The sequence below is a fragment of the Manacus candei genome, unplaced genomic scaffold (genome assembly GCF_025592945.1).
Source record: "Manacus candei isolate 608988 ecotype Guabito, Panama unplaced genomic scaffold, ASM2559294v1 h1tg000059l, whole genome shotgun sequence".
Taxonomy (NCBI): Eukaryota; Metazoa; Chordata; class Aves; order Passeriformes; family Pipridae; genus Manacus; species Manacus candei.
This window is the reverse complement of record NW_026138107.1, coordinates 2786414-2806171: the sequence shown is the minus strand read 5'-3', so window position 1 is coordinate 2806171 and position 19758 is coordinate 2786414. Positions and strand designations below refer to the sequence as shown.

The following is a 19758-nucleotide window of genomic DNA, read 5'->3' as shown; positions in this document are numbered from 1 at the left end:
AATATGATCTTTAGCAAGTCTCTTTCTGTTTAAAGGAAAATTCAAACCGAGGAATCAGATTGATTGCTGTCTCTGTGTGCTTTTCTCTTCTCTGGAACACCTTCCCACTGTAGTAACATCAAATATAAAGACTGGGGAACTTGACCTGACAGGTGCCAGCTCTTGGAAATACAAATGTTCAGCCGTAGGAAATATCTCTGTCGCAGCAGCGCTGTGGAAGCAATTAGGTAGAGGATAATGGATGGGCTGCAGTGAGATAGGAGGGAATGACTCCACAGAGGTGCTTCATGGTGAGATCATAAACCACAACAGCAGAGCGTGGATGGGCTGGTGATGTCAACCAAAACCTGTGGTGGGATTCGTCTTCTCACAGAGGACTTCTCTCTGACTGTTGTTGTTGTTGCTGCTTTTAATGGTTTCCAAAATCCGGAGGCCCTGCTGTGGGGTGACTGCAGTGTTAAAAGTTGGAAACACTGCTGTGTTTTGGTTTTAGGTGAACTTCTGGTTTCTCTTTCCTCTTTCACAAAGTGTTTTTCATTCATAAGCAACTTCTTCCTTTCTGAAGACTGCAAGTGGGCTGCTTGGATGAGGAAGGGGGGATTCTCTAGCACGAGGCACATGGGGGGATTCTTGGGGTCATCCTGTGCAGGGTCATGAGTTGGACTCGATGATTCTTGTGAGTCCCTTCCCACTCATAATATTTTATGATTTTATGATTCTGTATGATGGACCACAAGCCCAGCTGTTGGAAAACTCAGTGCAACCTTTCCTTTGGGGCACCCTTTACCACACTCCGTTGCTTACCTACATGTACAGATGCAGGTGTAGAAAAATGGGGAGCCTGAGACAGACAATACTCGTGTTGATCAGTGATTGCAAGAGGAGGAACAATCATGCATGAAAACATTCAGTCTACTCACATTTGCTCTGTTGTTGAGTCAGGCTGCAATGGAAAAACGTAAGCTTAAATCAGAAGGTACTGCCTCCAGGAGGATCTGCTCCTCTACTCTGTGTTTGGGAAGGAGTCAGGTGTAGGCACGTGGCTAATGCAAGGGCTCTTTCCCTAATGGTCTGTGCAACACCACCTTTCCTTCCTGGGAAGCATCTGGGCCTTAATTGTGCCCGCACACAAGCCCCGTTGCTTTGGAAAGAGGAGATCTGATCTTCCTCTCCGTCTGCCTCTCCCTGCAGGGGCTTCCCCTCCATGATCTGATGGAGCTCCTAATGGTAATTATCGTTGTCTCGTGTCTCAGCGGTGTCGGCCTCGAGACGAACCCACCGTATGGCTTTTGATACCCGTCTCAGGGCGAGGCACGTGTGCCCCTGCACACGCCTCTGTGCTCCCCACGTTTGGCACTCTGCAGGGAAACACGAGCTGAATCCTGCCTCTCCTCCTTGGAGGTAAATAAATGCAAAACCAGGTTGAGAGGACTGAAACGCGATTAACTTCCTTCTGGCGCACGCACCCACCTCTGAATGTTGTCTCGTCACAAGCTAAAAGAATGAAAGAAAGAAAAAGCAGTTAACAGTGTTGAAAAAAATTTCCTTACTCTCTTTTCACTCTGCTGTGTAAATGGCTTAGTATTTGTCTGTTTTAGAGAACTATTTTTCAGGTTAATTTTTTTTTTTTTTAATCTTTAAGTTTTCATTTCAGCTTGAAAAGCAAACATAACTTCTGTTATATCCACAGCTCTGCTCCCAGACTTTCTCTCCACCCTAGCACAAATATTTAGTGATGGTGAGCCATGCTGTTCCTTGAGCTAACCTCTTTTTCTTTTAAAAAAAATAAATCTGATTTCTGCACTTTGCAGGGATGAAAAATTTTTAGAGAAACAGCATGGAAATAATTAGGTGTTTCTGGATCAGTCTATTTTTTTTTTTCTTCTGATTTCTTTATTGTCACTTTCTCTCTTTTCCTCTGGTCTTGCAGGGTCAGAGCTTGGGAAGTTAGGGTGCATCAAAACATAATGCAACTTCCCCCTCTCTGAGTCACATCTCTCCTTGGTCTAGCCTGTGCTACTTTAAAAAACAGTAAGGGGACTTGGAAAGTTAAGGAAAATCTTAGCCCACCATCACGGTCGTCATGCTCTGAAGAATCTGCATTTTTTTCCCTAGCCTGGTTCAGGAGATGAGGATCTCTCTTTGCCTCCTCTGGTTGGAGGTTTTTCAGTGGGAATCTCCTTGCTGGAGTGTGGTGCCTCCTTGCCAGAGGAGCAGCACATGGGTTGGTCTCTGTGAACAGGTTAAATAAACAGGACTATGTTTGGGTTAATTGTCGCTGGTTCTGCTGCTCTCCATTACTGATCTATCCGGGAGACTGGCCAAGGAGCAGATGCGAGAGACAGCATCATCACCTCCCTCCTTGTCCTCATTGTGTCTGGATTTATCCTTTTTCTTTTCCTTGTCCCCTCATCCCTTTTTCTTTTCTTTTCTTTTTTTTTTTTCCTTTTCTTTTTCTTCCCTAATTTTTTTTTTTCCCTTTGGCTGAGCAAATAGGCCAGATGGCAGTGAGGGGAACAGACAACAAGTGAGCCATGGCATATGGGCAGCCTGTTTAATTTCGACTCCTGTTGGGAAGTGGCTTGCAGGGAGATAAGTTACAAAAGCAGAAGAGGAGGAGGAGTGTGTTGGAGGGGAGGGGCAGGAAGAAGGGGAGACCCTTTTTGGGATGAAGCAGCCCAGCCGAGGGAGTCCGGGGCACGGGGGACTGAGACCTTGGCTGCATTCCTGACACAAAGCAGTAAATTAGCTGTTTCCATGTCAGTTTGTGCAGGAAGTCTTGTTGGCTGAACACAGGAAGGAAAGATGGAGGTGTCTGCCTCAAATGAGGAGGAGGAGGAGAACATATCTCCAATTTCACCTCGCCTTCTCTGCCCCAGGCAAGATCCAGCCAGGTTTAGGAGATGGGATGCTGAGACATTTGCCCAGCTGCACAAGAGGAGTCATGTTGCCCTAGATGATTGTTTTCTGTGCATATAGGATTGTGTATATTTTGCTCCTGTGGGCATCAATGTGAGATCATCCACTACAGATGTCTTTGAAGCAAAAGACATGACTTTTTAAGTTTTGAAACAAAACTAAGTAAAAGATTGACACAAAACAAACTGAAAGGCAGCCTAATAATAATGTAGTTGACAGTGATTCCCCTTCCCTTTCCTTTTAGCCTTCATTTTTCTCTCTCTCGTTTTCCTTTTTGAATTCAATATGCTATCTATCAGCTTCTTGCTATCTATTCACATTGTTCATGCATTTTGGATTTTGCTGCCTGGGACCGGAGGGAGTCTTGCATTGAATGTGTCTCAATGATTTAGGAACAAAATTAGAGTTAATTGCACTAAATTATAGATATGTGAGGCTTGCTGGCTTTGTTTTGAGGAACTGGGACTTTGGGAGAGGGTGAGGGAGGGGTAGGTGTATTTTTCTTAGGTTTTATAATTGTATTGCTTTTGCATCACAACCTCATTGAAATGTAATTTAAAATGGCTACACAATTTAGGAACTTGAGAAGTTTTATTCCCGCTGATGCTCAGTGGATTTGGTGTTCCTTGGTGCAGGCTCTCAACACCTTCACTCCAGAGGCATTCTTAAAAATAACTCATTTTGGCCAATGATATACTAATTTTGTTCTACTTCCTCCTCTTTGATGGGAACAAGCACGGAATCCCAATACAATCATCACATGCGTGGACCATTTGGAGCTCTGTGTGTATTATCAGCGCTTTGACTGGTGAAGTGGGACTCTATCTCGACGTGCCCATGGATGGGATTCATCTGTGAGCTCCATGCTTGTGCTTGGTAGGGTGGGAAAACTATACAAACCAATTAGCTCTGGAAATCCTGAGCCCTGTTGGCAGGATTCAGATGATCCTGGACCACAGTTGCACTCTATGCCTGCACAAAGAACTTTTTATATGACATAAATTCTGCAGAGAAGTTTTCATTCACCAGAGAGTCTGAGGAGAAATGATTATGCATCGCTGGCTTGGTGGAGCAGAATTTTAACTTCCAGCTCAGGCACTCCACCACTGATTAGTTTTAACATGAAATAGAAACACAAGCCTGTGATTTATTGGTGAAATATTTAAGATAGATTGTTAAATTATTCAAATAGGGAGTTTAAAGCAGGCAGGGGGAAAAAAAAAAGACAGTTCATCCAAAGCGCTCAGTTTTCTTGAATTTTAAATTGAAAAGTGTACATTTGGACTCACTAGATATGTGAAACAAAAAGTGTTATTTCAGTGTGAAGGCAGACATATTTTAGAGTGAAAATTTTCAACTTTATTATCTTCCCAACAAACTTAGCCTTTAATTTTTCTCCAGTTGATCCCTGCAGACTCTGTTTCATCTGCAGTGCGAGGAATCCTTGCAGCCTCTATTGTTTCCTACCACTCATCTGCCACCTATTTAGGCACTCACCCAGGCTGGCTGCAGTTTTCCTTTTTCTATGAAAGCTAATGGAGAGGCTTTTTGTCTTACTGTTGATAAACCAGGTGAAGACTTCTCCAGTCTCCTTGCCTGGGGTTTGGGTATCACCTCATCTTGTCTTGCCTTTGGTGTTGATCTTCCATCCCACTTCAGATTAGTTTGTTGAATCTGCTATGCTTGTCCTTGCCCACTTGCCCTCTGGCATCTGTGTAACATTATCACAAGGTAAAATTAGAGATGTCTTCCTAGAAAAGGAGATAAGAATCATGTTCATGGTCTGTAAGGATCCCAGAGGTGTACCAGTAATAATGTAGATTAGTGAAATAAAGTGTGAATAAAGCATAAAGTTTTTTTTTGTGGAACCTTGATATTCATTTCATAGAATCACAGAACTATTTGAGTTGGAAGGGACATTAAAGGTTATCTTATTCCAAACCCCCTGCCATGAGCAGGGACACCTTCCACTAGACCAGGTTGCTCCAAGCCCTGTCCAGCCTGGCCTTGAACACTTCCAGGGATGGAACGTACTCCTTTCTCTAACTTTTTCCCCCAACATTTGAGATAAAATATATGGAAATTGCAGCATCCTAGGGAACATTTACTGTTTGCCTAAGTTTCTCCAAATTTGAGAGAGCTTCCTAGCTTCCACAGCTGTGTCTGTCGTGAATATAAGATCAATGTGACACACAAAAAGCAAAAGTGATTAGACTTTGACACGTCTTCAGTGAAAACACATGGGAAATATGTGTCAAGATCCTTGGATGGCTTTGAAAATTTCAACCCTCTCTGTTCATCTACTCACATTTCAGCACAGAAAAAGGAGCATTTTTCAAGTCTGATCTCCTCTAGCAAGCCCTCAGTTTTACACAGTGCATCTTAGGAGGAGAGAACTTTCAAGGTCTGAGTCTTTCAAAAATTTTTTTCAGCTGAAAAAGATTTAGTTAGAATAGGCAAATCCTAACAGTACTTTTGCAATTTTTTTTTTTGTTGTTGTTGTTTTGTGGGGTTTTTGGCGTATTTCTGGGTGTCTGCGTTCTACTTTTCCACCTGCATTCAAAGTGAAGCTGATAGAAAAGGATTTGCTTGGCCTTTTTGTTGCTGAAGGGGGAAGGGTGCCATTTTTTTTAGTGCTGCAAGACAGACTCTGCAGGTGAAACTACCCCAGCAGGGGCAATCCTGCCCGGAGGGGACAACTCCAGGGATTTAAGATTGAAGCAGGGTTGTTGTTTTTTTTTTTGTTTTTCCTTTTCTCTTCTTTGTGGATTTGTTGTGCTGTGAGACCAGGTCCTTTATGGCACATAGGAGTGGGGTTTATGGAGCAATCAACTCCATCAGCAGCAGCAGCAGCAGCAATCGCATAATGCTTCAGCCTTTTGTAGTAGATTTTGTGTGTGTGTGTGAGCTGAAAGTATGGCCAGGAGGGAAGGGGATGTGAAACGTTGGGATTTATTTTTTTTTTTTTTTGTCCTTTTATTTTTTTTTTTTAACTTGGAAAGAACCTGTCTGAGTTCCTTTATGCTTTTCAAGCTCGGGGATGAGAGAGAGCGAGCGCATGTGTGCGCGTCTGTGCCCATACAGTTTGCTCAAGTGGGAAAAAACCCCGTTTGCGGTTCACACAGGAGGAATTTCTGATGGGAGACAACAGTGCTAAGCAGAAAGGCACATCCTGATCTCTAGCAAGTGAGGGGCACGCTGGCGCACACACGCACACAACACATACTCTCCGGGCGCTCTGCATAATACGTGCAAAGCGCTGCCCTTTAATGAACGTAACCTATGGCGGCTGGGATGCAGCCGGCCAGACCTCGCCATTAATAAACTGGGAACATTCTTCTCCTTTTTTTAGTCCCTTTCAATGCCAGCCCTGCGGTTTGATCTCCCTTGAATGCTGCTCCCCCTCATTTGGGGCTCCAATTCTGAGAAGATTTGGCGCATTGTTTGAGGTCGCAGGATGTCGGATTGATTTCGGAGCTTTTGTATTGACTCCGGGCTCCTGAATGAAGCTGTCATGTGTGTCTGTGGTTGGCTAGCAGGCTGTCCGGCTGCAAGCTGTGCCTTCCTTTGTTGTTTAGGCCTCATTGAGCTGAGGGAAGAGGCTCATTTCAGGGTGATTTACCACCACCCAAACACCAGCTGTCTGTTGTACTGCCGCTTGCCTCCACCTTGGATTCAGTTCTTGTTTCCCTTGTTTTCCCCCCTTCTCTTCCACTCTTCTACTATAGGCACTTGGGTACTGGTTCTTCAAAATGTGTGGATCACCCTGACAGAACAGCATAAAAAACATAATAAGCACTGAATATGTTGTACTTCTTAATTGCATTTGTGCACCCATGGGGATTTTTAGAGTTCACTGTTGCAGTCACAGAATCATAGGATAATGTCTCGAGTTGGAAGGGACCCACAAGGATCACTGAGTCCAAGTCCTGGCCCTGCACAGGACAGCTCCAAGAGTTATACCATGTGCCTGAGAGCCTTGTCCAAACACTTCTTGAACTCTGGCAGACTTGGGGCTGTGACCACTGCCCTGGGGTAGTTCCAGCGCCCGACCATCCTCTGTGTGTTTGTGCCAGCTCCCTGGGGAAGAGGCTAATTCCAGTATTTTCAGTAGCTGTTGCCCAGAACAGAGGAAGGTTGATGAAAACCGAGCAGGTCAGAGCCCTGCTGTACCTGTCAGCCACTGCAAGGTGCATGACACGGTGCTGCTAAGCTGAGCCCACCTCTCGAGCTGAGCTTTTCAGCCACAGGCTTGGGAGAGCGGGAGGAGGACGGGGATCCTGCCGTTAATCCCAGCCAGCTCCTCCAGAGCACAGAGCCTGGCAGCTCCGTGGAGGCCCGCCGGTGCCATGTGCCTCGTGTCTGACTCCTTTAAACAGGGCTGGCAGCTCTGCCTGGGACAGCTCTGGGCGACGCTGCCGTGATTTGTGTGTGCCCCTGAGCCTCCCCCGGAGCCGCTGGCGTGAAGCGAGTTGTGACCGACCCTCATTTGACTTCTGGGTGACGCAGTTCGGTATTTCTCGACCACAGTCTGTTAAAATTGGCATCCGCTCAGCTCCTGTCACCCGTGCAGCTGAGATAATTAAGCCTGTTACTATTATTATGATTTTTTTTCTCCTTTTTCTGCACATTTTGGCCAACTGCTGAAGCCTGTGGTGCAAGGAGATGGGTGAGGCCAGAGAGATCCCCTATAAGAGGTGGGATGATGTGACATATGTGCTTTTTCAAGGAGCCTTCTTGCTCTTTGCCTTGGGAAGGGTGGTGTCTGACAACAGGTAGGAGCCAGCAGAAGGCAAAGTGAGCTTCCCTCCTGGAAAACCTTGTGCCTACCTGCTTCTAAACCACACCATCTCATCAAAAGTAGGCAGTACATCTGTAAGATTTCTACATAACTGTGCTCTTCCTCACTTATTCATGGCTAGGCTTCGTGAACAAAGATTAAGGAAGGCTCTATCCCCAGTTGTTACAGGCACACTGGTGGCTTATGAGGCCAATACGAGATAGACATATCTGATTGCTCTTCCTCAACACTGTTATTAAAAGGCCAGGAAACATGGAAATGATGCTCCATAAATCAAGACCAAACATCTATTAATACCCAGTGAGTTGAGGCTCCCCTCTTTGCAGTGTACTTCTCTCTCTCTCTTATGCTTATCAGGCGCTGCTGGACGAAGGAAGGAGGGATATATCAGGAGGCAACATCCACAGTAGGATAGCCCCAGCGAGGTGTTTTAATTTCTTAACAAACTCTTTGGGCACTAGAAACTGTAAAATAACATACAGATAAACAAACAAAAACTCCCTAACCCTTAGCACCCTGGAGGGCTCTGTTTCAGATCACTGAATAAAAGCTGAAGCTGCATATGCATGTTTAATGTAACACAAGGCGTGTGCTGTGCAAAAGCATGCTTCCTTCTAATCTGGTTCCAGACAGAAGCATCCAAACAGAAGCCCCTTTCCCTATCCCCACCGAACTGCTTGGTGTATGTGAGGAAACCCCTGAATGACAAGGCCTCCATCTGCTCTGGAACAGAGTTGCGACTGGCTGCAAATGTTGTCCATATGCTTTTTTTTTTTCCTTTTTGCCTTTCAACTTAGCTGCCTAATGTTAGACACCTATCCCCAAATTAAGCATCTGCTCATAAGAAGCTTTCCCAAAATAAGGTGGAGGTAGCAGCTCATTCAGCCAGTGCACATTAGGAGAGGTGCATCTGCAGCTGGAAAAGGATGTAAAAATATTCATCCAGTGCATTGCTTTCATTTGATTTTTTTAGGGAATGGAAGAACCCCTTCATTCTTGTACTGCCAGAGAAAAAGAAAAAAAAAAAATCTAGTTTTGGGTTAATATTTCCCTTCTACTCCTGATTTCCCAGATGACTATGGGCAACACCTTGCAATTTCTCTCTAGTAAATAAAATTGGTGATATTTCCACTTGGGCAGGAGAACATGGCTGTGGTTTGCCATGAGCTCAGGTCACATTAGAGCCATGGAAGGCTCTAAAAATGGGAGTTTTTCCCTTGGCTTGTGGTTAAAAGAGAGTTGGATTATCTTTTTCAATATGACGACTTTGCAGTGGATACTGGGACAAATTAACAACAAGGTATATATGGATCTAGTTTATTAAACACAAGTGTGTGTCATTGCTAAAGGTACCCCAGTATACCCTGACTGCACATTGGCTGCCTGTTAGGAAATGTGTGGGTCTCTCTTAGGTCCTTTGTAGCTCCAACTTGTCTCATATAGTGTGAGATGAGTGTGGTTAGACAGACGAGTCTCTTCCTGGGCCTCAGTTTCCTATCACTATCATCATAATTTAATACACTTGCTTTAACTTCTAGTTTAATCACTTCTTTCTCGGCAATGGTTTTCGAATTTTAGAGATTATGGACTGATATTTGAAGGACTGTAATAATGGGGCAAGAGTAAAACACCATTGATAGATTGGAGTCACAGGCAGAGGATGCCAATTGCAAGTAGTCCCCTGAAAACCTCAAAGTTTGAAAGGATGCTATCAGCACACCAAATGAAGCATTTTGTTAGGTATCAGACTAAGTATCAGTACTACCTTTTCAGTGTCTTATTTTTTTCCCAACTTCTCTTTTGGAAAGAGGAAAAAAGATCATTTCTGCACATTATCTGACCTTACTGGAACTTGTGAGATGCTGAGGTCACCAAGTAAGAGATCTTACCACACCTGGCAGGTTGCAGGCTCTCCCAAGGTGACCAAAAGTTTATCTGCCTGTTTGTAATTCCTGCCACCAAGGGTCATCTATCTGCTGTGCCCTGACATTGAGCAATGGCTGCAACTCCTTTTAATCATGCCCTTTCCCTTCCTCATCGTTTAGGACAGAGCACTTCCACTTGGCTAAACTCGATAACTGTGTTAGTGTTGGGGTCTCCTTTTCTATATAAATTAATCCAGCTGAAATCTCGTGACTCTCCATGGCTGTACACGATCAGATTCTCCCTCTGTTCCCCAGTGGATGCTGAGAGTGTTTATTTTTCAGCTGTGGGCAGCAGAAGTCTGAAAATAGACAATGTCTTTGTGTGTGTGCCCATGGGAAGCAACTAATTGTGACAGATTTGTGGGAACTCCCATTTCCTGTGTTACAGTCTGAGTTCAAGGAGCATTTTGACCAAACCTGGAATCCCAACCCCTTTCTGTCATGATGATTTATCAAGATGCCCAGGTTTGATAAGCAACAAAAATGCTATGGTGAAGAACCAGGGTGACTCAAATAATCCCCAGAAAAGAACCATGCTAACATGAGGGACCTTGCTTCTCCAATCATGTTCAGTCTGATGGGTTTTCAGCAAAAATAAGGTGTCTAAGCTCAACTTCCTTCTCAGATTGTTGGTTGCAGGTGAAAGGAGAGTGAGGGGACTCTGTTACTTTGCAAATCTGTGCTGGCCCCAACATCCACCCCTGGAAGTGTTTGAGGCCACGCTGGGTGAGGCTTTGAACAACCTTGTATAGAGAAAGGTGTCCCTGCCCATGGCAGGGGGTTTGACCTGGATGATCTTTAAGGTCCCTTCCAATCCAAACATTCTATGTTATAGAAATTACAGGGTCTGTGCCAACAGTGCTGGGTGAGGGTGGGCTGTTGAATTCCTGGCAGGGATTTACCAATGGTGATGTGGACCCATTGTCCTACTGAGGGCAAGTCACACCTGTAGACTTGATTTCACGAAATCTAGGCACACTAAAAGCAAGTAAGTGCTAACTTGGTGAGGGAGCTTTTCTTCAAGTCACTGCAGTTTGGTACTTGTACTCTCTGAGCATGATAGACTTGTTCTGTTTATGTAAATGTATGAAAACAACAGGTTAAAATAACATTTCTTTTCAGCTTTGCTTTCCCACTGTATTTTCCCATGTACCTTGCTATCCTTCTACCCCTGTCTATGTCACATCCCTGATGCTGTGATATTGGCCTTTGGGAAAGTCTTCTTGACCACTTGGGAGCTACCCCTCTGTGAAAGGGTACCTCCCAGCAATGCAAGATGAGTCCACAGGCTTCCCTAATGCTCGTTCTTCCCCTGTTTCTGGTAATAAATACAAGACTCCTTGGTCTTCAGTGGTTGAGATTGTGCTGATGTTTTTCTTGCCTTATCTCTTTTAGGGAAAAGTCATTGGAGATGCAAAACTGCTTATGAGTTGTGGTTGCAGAAAAGGGAAAAATTCTCAAGTGAAAGACTCAGATCAGGTCAGTCATTATATACCTTTACTGATGGAAATACAAGAAATGTCTTAACATCTGGTGGATTTGATCTGTGCTGTTGCATATCAGAGTTCCTGGACACAAACAGAGTTCTTGACATGATCAACAACATTACAGCACTGATGGTTTTGTGTTTGTTATTTGTAGAAAAACCCTTAAGCAAGATCAGGGATTCCTTGCACTAGGAGCTGTTAATGCCCTAGCCTGGCTTATTCACATCTGGTTTATTTATTCATGAATTCTGTTTCTTTATAAAAATCCACTCCAGGCAATGCCTTTCTTAAAGAATATTGCATTTCCTTGCTGGCTAAATGCATGCAACCTTTGGTCTCCTACTGTATCTGCCTAGATGGGTGGCAGCTACAGAAAAACGTGCCATTCTTTGCATGCTTTTGTTCTGAAGTGACACCATCAAAAGGACATTTCTTATTGAGGTCCCCTCATGATAGACATGTAAAAACTTGCTCACAAACCGATGGCCAGGTTTCAATATTCATTACTTGGAATGAATGGCCCTTTATTCTAAAATTGGTCAAATTGACATTGGTGGGACCACTTGTAGGGTTCAGTAATTGCAAGTGAGATGGTCTGTGCTCGTTATGACAGCCAGCTGGTGGTCTCTTGCTACCTCCTACCATTTTGCACTTATTCATCTCTGTCAAATATTTTAGTCATTATGTCCTTCTGGCTTTGTAGGTAAAAAGAAGTTTGAATCTGGAGATCATTCTTTCCAAAAATGAAACAAAATTTGATTTGAGCATAAACATTTTGTAAAATCAGGTCATCCAGTCTTAAATATGGCAAAGTGAAACAGTTGATCTCAAAGGTCAAACAACTTTGTTCTCTAATGTACCTTGTGAACAGCCTGTGACTGGGTATAGACCTGAAGCAGATTCAAACAGTGTCCAAAAAGTTCAGAAACTCCTGATAATATCCTGAGGGGAAAAGAGATGAATTCTCAAGAAGAAAAGTATTTTTCATTTTTAAAATGCATCAAATTTTAACATTCATCAACTGTAATTAATAACAATGTCTCTAAGCCTTGTTTTGTTAATATTTGAGAAGATCTGAGAACAGATCTATCTACTGGTCTATCCATCCATCCACCTATTTTGTAGTAGGCTCTGTTGTGAGGAACACTGGTCACACTTACAAATTCTTTGTCAGATTGGGTCATTCATTGATTTGCTTTGTTTTGCTTGTGTTTTTTTGACTAGTATTTTCAAAATAACAGATTCATTCTCATGAGCTATATTATCAGTTGGCCATCAAGACAAGGATTCGTATTACTTTTCTTTAAAGACTGGCTTCCCATTCTCCCAAATAAAAGCTTAATATTCTCATTTTGAAATTCTAACGCACCAGGAAAAAATAATATGGAAACAAGCACTCTAACCAATTTTAGTCTTTTATATTGTGATATATTCTGGTTTACAGGACTAAAGCAGCATTAAACCACTGGTAGTACAGATTAGAAATTAAATTGGAACACTCTGATTGCAGAGAGGTTTTACATAGCAGTATCTCTAAAAAATCCTGTGTGGTAGACTTGAAACTTATAAATGGCAATATTTTAATTATGGAGTAGGCAACAGTTTTCAGAGAGTAAAAAAATCCCATTCTCTTTTATGTTTTCTGGAACAGTGAAAATTATTTTTTGCATTCAGTTACTTTCTGAAATCTAATTTTTGATGTTATCTGGTGATGTATTGACCATTTCAGTACCTCTTTCTTTGCTGTGACAACATAAACTATGGGGCAAGTGCTTGCTTCAGAGGCTATAAAGCTCATTCATCATGCCCCTGGCAGGGTCCTCTCTGTATTTAAGGGAACAGGAGGTGGATGGGGAGGAAACTAGTACAGGAGGGTGGGTGGCAGTGTGGAACATTTGTCTGTAAATGCAGGACCTCAGCTCAGCTTATAAATTATCCCCTGGGCCTTGTAGATAAACACAGACTTCTATGGTGACATCGGCTGGGAAAGGCAAACACTTGCCGACGATTGTAGGCTAATCCTTCAGGACACTAATTGCCAGAAAACCAAGGAAGCATTATTTTAGGAACAGCTTGTTTCACTTTGTGAAGGGGAAAAACAGTCCACCGGATTTAGTTTTGTTTGCAGAGCTTTACTCCCTCCTTCTGCGCCCTGTCTCAGATTTTAAAGGTTTACCTTCATTATTGTTGTTGGGACCTTTTTTTTTTCTTTTCCTTGCTTTGTGTTTCACTCTGATGCCTCTTTAAACTTTTGTGAATATGCAACTTAGTTTTCATTTGCATGAATGTACGCATAAATAAGTAAATAGCTATTTAAAGTTTTGGGACTCACCAACTACTTTTTGCCTGAAATTTCTGTGAAAGGTGATGTTTTGCAAAGATTTTATTTTTCTTTCGTTCTTTTGAGTCAATTTGGAAACTGGCAAAAAGCCTCAAACACACAACCCCACCAGTGAAAATCCCCACTTGAACCAATTCATCACCCCATTGCCAAGGGTTTAATTTACTGGTACTTCTCACTTGGCCTGTTCATCTGGAGAAGAGGAGGCTGAGGGGAGACCTCATTGCAGTTACAACTTCCTCATGAGAGGAAGAGGAGGAGCAGGCACTGATCTCTGCTCTGTGTGACCTGTGACAGGACCTGAGGGAATGGCCTGAAGTTGTGTCAGGGAAGGTTTAAGTTAGATATTAGAAACAGGTTCTTCCCCCAGAGGGTGGTTGGGCACTGAACAGGCTCCCCAGGGCAGTGGGCACAACACCAAGGCTGACAGAGCTCAAGCAGTGTTTGGATGACACTCTCAGGGACATGATGTGATTCTTGGGGATGGGCCTGTGCAGGGCTAAGGGTTGGATTTGATGATCCTTGTGAGTCCCTTCCAACTCAGCATATTCTGTGATTCTGTGGTTCTCCAATGTGCCTTTGGAAGAAATGGCACTTTAAACTCCTTGACCTGAGATCTGCCCCCCCCAAATCTGGCAGCCAAAACCACAACTATCTGCGTGATGTTTTCCATGGTGCAAGGCACCAGTGTGTAAAACCTGTCAAGGGCAGAAGTGCAGATAGGCTCACATGGGACTGGGGTTTCACAACAGGCACAAGGAACCCAACTTTCCTGTTCCAGGCAGGGACTGGTGGCCTGTGTTGTGAGGCCTCCGAGTCCAACCTGAACCCTCCAAGATGAGGTGGAAGGCTAAACAGCACAATAAAAATCCCACAAAAGCTTTGAAAACCTCAAAGGGGATACAGCTGCACTGAAGAACTAGAGTCTTATCACCCATGCATGGTTTAGGTGAAATTATGGGTCAGTGAAGCAGGATGACTTCAGAGGAGTCCCCAAATAAGACCACCTCTCTTGCCAGCAAAAGCTGTGTGTCTTTTGCTACCACTGGCAAAATTGCCAATTGGTTGTGTGCTTTGTGGGAGTAAAATTCATCCATGCTCTGAGGCCAAGAACCAAGACTCTGCACCACAAACATCCTAATGTAATTGTAAGGTTCATATATGCTCTTAGGAGGGGTTATTAGTTTACCAATAATTTATGCCTCCCCATAAATTATTATAATGTTGCTTAATATTTGAGGTGCATTGTTGTATAAGAATGGCAATCCTGGGCTAGAATTTCCTCATGCCAGGTAGTATACTAACATAAAATAGGAAAGATGTTTCCTGGGGAGTGATTTCATTTGTGTACCTTCTGAGGGGGAAAAAAAAAAATTGTAATTTAAAAACAGGAGGAAAATGTGTGAGTGGGCAAATAATGTGCATATTAGAGGCATGCATAAGATTGAGAACCAGAAGTAGCATGGTGCTCCATATCCTCAGCACATGCAGCTCTGCTTTTTCAGGGTTTAGTTTTATTTGTTTTCCATTGCTTCTCCCAAAAGGTGGGTGGCTCATCAATGTTTAACTGCTCTTATCCTTTGATTTTTTTTTTTTCCTTTTTCTCTTGGCTTAACTTTTCTGATGGTGCCTGTGAGACCAAGTGTTACTGAGAAGTCAGACACTCCTGTCCTTCTGTGTGTTTGGTTTTGGTTTTAATATGACAAATGTATGCCTCCTCTGGAAATGGTATCCATGCTGCAGAGTAATTATTTAGTGAATGGTGGATCCAGTTCATGTCGGCAAGGATCAGATTAATCATTATTAATCATGACCCCTCCGACAGTAACCTCATCCCTTGCCTAAGTGCTGCTCTTTATTAAGAAGTAAAAGCTATTAGGGGATGGCTGGGCCACTGCTCTCGTTGCACCAGCACAGGGCTCAGGCCTTCTGGCAGGAGGCAGAGGAGCTCAGTTCAAAGTTAAAAATAGTTGCACATGGTCCACGTTCCAGAAATGAAGTAGGCAGCTTCCCCTGTGGGCTTCTTCGGCCTCATCTGAGTGTCCTCCTTTCCCCTGAAGTCTCACGAGAGTTTGACTCTTTCCAAAGGTTGAATTCAGTGTTAGGGATTAAATAATCTCACAGAGGTTTTTTTATTTGTCTGCTAGATATTCCTCTTTTTAAACTTAAGGAGATCCCAGTATAACTCAGTGTGTGCACGGTCCCTGCAGGGATAAGATTCTAAGGTCTATTCTAGTGGTTGCAACAGTTTTCAACAGCTGACGAGACTGACTGTGAGCTCAGCTCTCTTGGACTCCTATTGTACCAAACAGATCCCAAATCAAGCAGCTTTTTTGAGGATTTCTGGATTCCCTGAAGGAACACTGCACTGTAGAGATGATGCATGCAATGATGTCCACCTTGTGCAAAACAGTTGTGAGAAGTCCAATTTCTCTCTCTGAGCGGCTGGACTGGGGTTTGCAGACATATATATCTCTATATCTCAAAATAGATCTTCCTTCTGTCACCAGAGATCTGCCAAGACAGTAGTTTAATTCATAATTATTCTGGTTTTCCTAGCAGTACAGGTTCTTTTTTAAAAGGTGAGACAGTGCTATCAATTGATGTCATCGTTGTTTCAGCAAAAGCACAATGAGTTAAGTACTGGACTGAAACCAATCTCCTCGCCTCCCAAAACCCACCTTAATTACTTTTAAAAATGTTTTCACTGGCTTTGTGGAATTCCAGGACAAAACCAATTAGAAGGGAGCAAAGGAAAGAAAAACATCTTTTGTCTCCAACTAGCTCTTCAGTACCTGACCGGTAGCAGTAGAAATTGGAGCAAACCTGCCACACTCTTTTGATCTCTGCCAAAGTTGTTGTGGGAATAACATTGTTTAATGGTTGAAGGAATTTATTGAAGGATAAAAGTACCAGCAAAGACAAAGTGACCAATACAAATTGTCTGGTAAACCACTGTCAAATTTTATGTGTTCAGGGCTACTGATAATTTGCCATCTTAAAAAAACAGGGTGGGAGTTTGGAGGGGAGGAGGGTAAAAAGGGTATAAATAAACCCACGTCTTTAAATAGCTAACTGGCCTGGCCTGAATTGTGTCAGAGCTAAGTTCATTTGGCAGCCAGCACTGTAATATCTGCTGAGGGTGTAGCAGAGGGCTGAGACCAGATTTCGGAGAATCTGCCTTAGTTTTCCTGGCTCTCCCTTGCATTCTTCCACTTGTCAGCAAGAAATGCACTGAAGCACGAAATGAGGGGGTGCAAAGGCTCCCGCACTTTGTCTGAGCAACCTGGATTACACCCCCATGGTTAATGTTTCTCTCTGCTAAAAAGAAATAAGAGTAATAAAAATAAATGAAAGCATTGGCTAACTTGGAAATACAGGGTGGGAATGAAGCAAGAGGAGAGAATTGGGGGAGTGAAGGTGTGTTGTTCACCATTTCCTGCTCCCATGTTTATTGGCAGAGTTTGAATCTCTGCTTGAAAAATCATTGGATTCTGCACAGGTTGTAAAGAGCTAAAACAAGAAGTAAATTAAAAGAGTAACAATGTTAAATGTCTGAGATATCTGGGCAGTAAAATGCCATTAAAAATACTTTGTTCATTCAATAAAGCCTGCTAGATCATCATACAAAGAACCTGGAACTATAGGAAACTGTCCCAGAGTCCTTTGAGATCTCAGGGAGGTATTACATAGAGTACCACTGATAAACACATACTTTTCAGCACTGGTACCTATTAAAAGCAAATCTTATAGCTCTGACATTATGCTCATCTCACCAATTAAACTTTTAATTTCCAAAATACTCATATAATACTGATGCATCTTGTTCCTCCTGCCAGATCAGAGTGTTCTCCCCCCTCCATGATACAGATGTTGGAACCACCTTTACTTACCTATTCACTCTCCACAATCTTGCTGCTAGTGGTGCTACAGGGTGAAACCAGTTCTGTTTGGTGAACCAACATGCTGTAGAAAATAAAATGTCAGAAATCTTTTCCAAAAGCTGGAAGTCTCTTCCTCTTAGTGGGATCTGTCTGGGGACAAGAGGTGTTTGAATGAAACAAATGCCTTTTCTTGCACCTCCCAATTTCATGCAGTAGTTATGCCTCGGTAATTGCTGGATCTAGTGCTGAGCATCTGCATTCCTTGTGGCTGGGAAAGTTTTTTGGTTTCATTCATCTGTTGGGTGGAATTGAAGCAGTTGTGAAGTGGAAACTGGGTGGATAAGTCCCCATTCTTCAGATTTAAGTAAGTTTTAGAGGGATAATGCTGTGAAAGGAGCTTCCGAAATGTAAGCTTCTGAACAAAAGAGATTGAGGTTATGGATGTCCTTCACAAGTTCAGCTGTAATAGGTTTGTCTTGCAGTGGGTTACACCTCCCTTCACACAATGCCATTGGTAAACTGACATTTTAGTGACCTTTTATAATCACCTATTTCCTTTTCTCACTTATTTTATGAATAGTCTTGTACTCACTTCAAGAGTTTTTCACCTTGTGGTCTCCTCTTACTGTTCATATTATTTTCAGAGTGGGTTGGGCTTCCTGTAAAGCGTAGAACCATGTAGACTGAAGTTCAATAGATCCTTTCCTTTCTACAGGAAAAGGGAGACCAAAAAACTCATAATGCCCTTTTTAGTTGCAGGAAAGGCTTTAGAAATGTAGTCAGCAAATTGCTTTTTCCTTTTTCTTTTGAGGCAGTTCTGAATGTGTACATTAATGCAGTGCCCTGCCCCTCTTCAAGACGTAAAACTTGGGGCTCCGACCTTTTCTAGTGAGTGATGATCCCATGGCACTTTCCCTCCTGGGTTGGAGCACATGAATCTTGGTGATGATGTTTTGTCCAGGCTCTCATTCAGGATATGTTTTCTGCCAACTTTACTTGACCCTGTGCCTTCAGTGGGACATATTATTCTTCACTTCCTGCCCTGAATTGCTGTGTACCTTGCATTGATGGGTCCTTTGTTCCACCTTGGAGGTAGGTTCATTTTGGTTGTGAATGAAGGGAAGCTGTAGGGTTTTGAAAAGCCATTTGAGAGCCCTCTGAATGAAAAGTGCTTCACACACTGAAAAATATTAGTGTTATCAATTGTCATCCTCAGCCTCAAATGCTGAATTTGAAAGAGTCATTTATACTGCTCAAAGGCAAACACACAGCAGAATGCTAAAAGAGGGCTAAAGCACCTGAAGAAAATGCTGCCTCATGTAACTTAGGCTCTGAAATGCCAGTGAGCATTAATAACTGTTTTGTTGTTTTCACTGATCTCTCTACACGGATGGAGAGGGAAGGAGTTGGAAGAGAGAAGCTGTGCTGCTGAGCAGCTCCAAGTGATCCCATATCCTGTTATGCCTTAGCAGCTTACCTGATTTGAGGAGACTCAACCAGGGCAGGAGCAACATGCAGATGGATGAGGAAAAGGCACGGGTGAAGATTTAGACTTGCCCATTTGATTATGATATAGGAAGGACCATCTTTCCTCATCACCCTCTGGTACTCAGTGATGAGTTTCATAGAATCATAGAATGTTAAGGGTTGGAATGGATCTTAAAGATCACCTAGTCCCAGTCCCCCCTGCAGGGACACCTCCCACTAGACCAGGTTGCTCAAGACCTTATCCATCCTGGCTTTGAGCAGTGCCAGGGCTGGGGTATCCACAGCCTCCTTGTGCAACCTGTTCCAGTATCTCATCACCCTCATGGTAAAGAATTTCTTCCTAATATCTCACCTATATATCCCCTCTTTGAATTTGTACCCATCACTCCTTGTCCTATCGCTACAGTTCCTGATGAAGAGTCCTTCTCCAGCTTGTAGGCCCCCTTTAAATGCTGTAAAGTTGCTCCATGCAACCTTCTCCAGGCTGAACAGCCCCGGCTTTGCTGCCTTTTCCACTCTGTCTTGTTCCCATTTCCCTTTGGCAGATGCCAGCGTGTGAAGACACCATGGCAGGGTCAATATCAGTCAGCAACCTTTTAGGTGACAGATGCCACGTGAATCCAGATCCCATCTCCTCCAAGGTTCGTGCAAATGGAGCGGCCTGCTCAGAGCTGCTGAGAGCTGCGAGGTGCAAGGGAAGTGCAAAGGCTCTGTGGAGGGTGGCAGATGGAGAGAGGGACCCGTTCGCTGGTTGGAGTGCTGTGCTTGAAGCTTTGTGGAGCACTTCACGCCTGTCTCAGTCACCACGGGTGCAAAATGCTGCCCAAGCACAATTGTGGCAGGTTGCACCCTCTTTTTGCTGACATTGTACCAGAGTAAATGTCAAGACGATGAAATTCAGGTCCTGTATTTC

General features: G+C 43.4%; 1 protein-coding gene across 3 annotated transcripts in view; it reads left to right on the top strand.

The window, feature by feature from the left end:
• Positions 1–19758, top strand: part of SETBP1 (SET binding protein 1) — a 268832-nt gene that overhangs the window by 42498 nt on the left and 206576 nt on the right. For 2 of the 3 annotated variants that reach the window (XM_051803665.1, XM_051803664.1), the window contains one exon: positions 11041–11124. The exons of the other annotated variant lie outside the window; for it this stretch is intronic. In XM_051803665.1, the coding sequence (XP_051659625.1) occupies positions 11041–11124 (84 nt within the window). The remainder of the gene's footprint in view (positions 1–11040; positions 11125–19758) is intronic. 3 annotated transcript variants of the gene reach the window in all.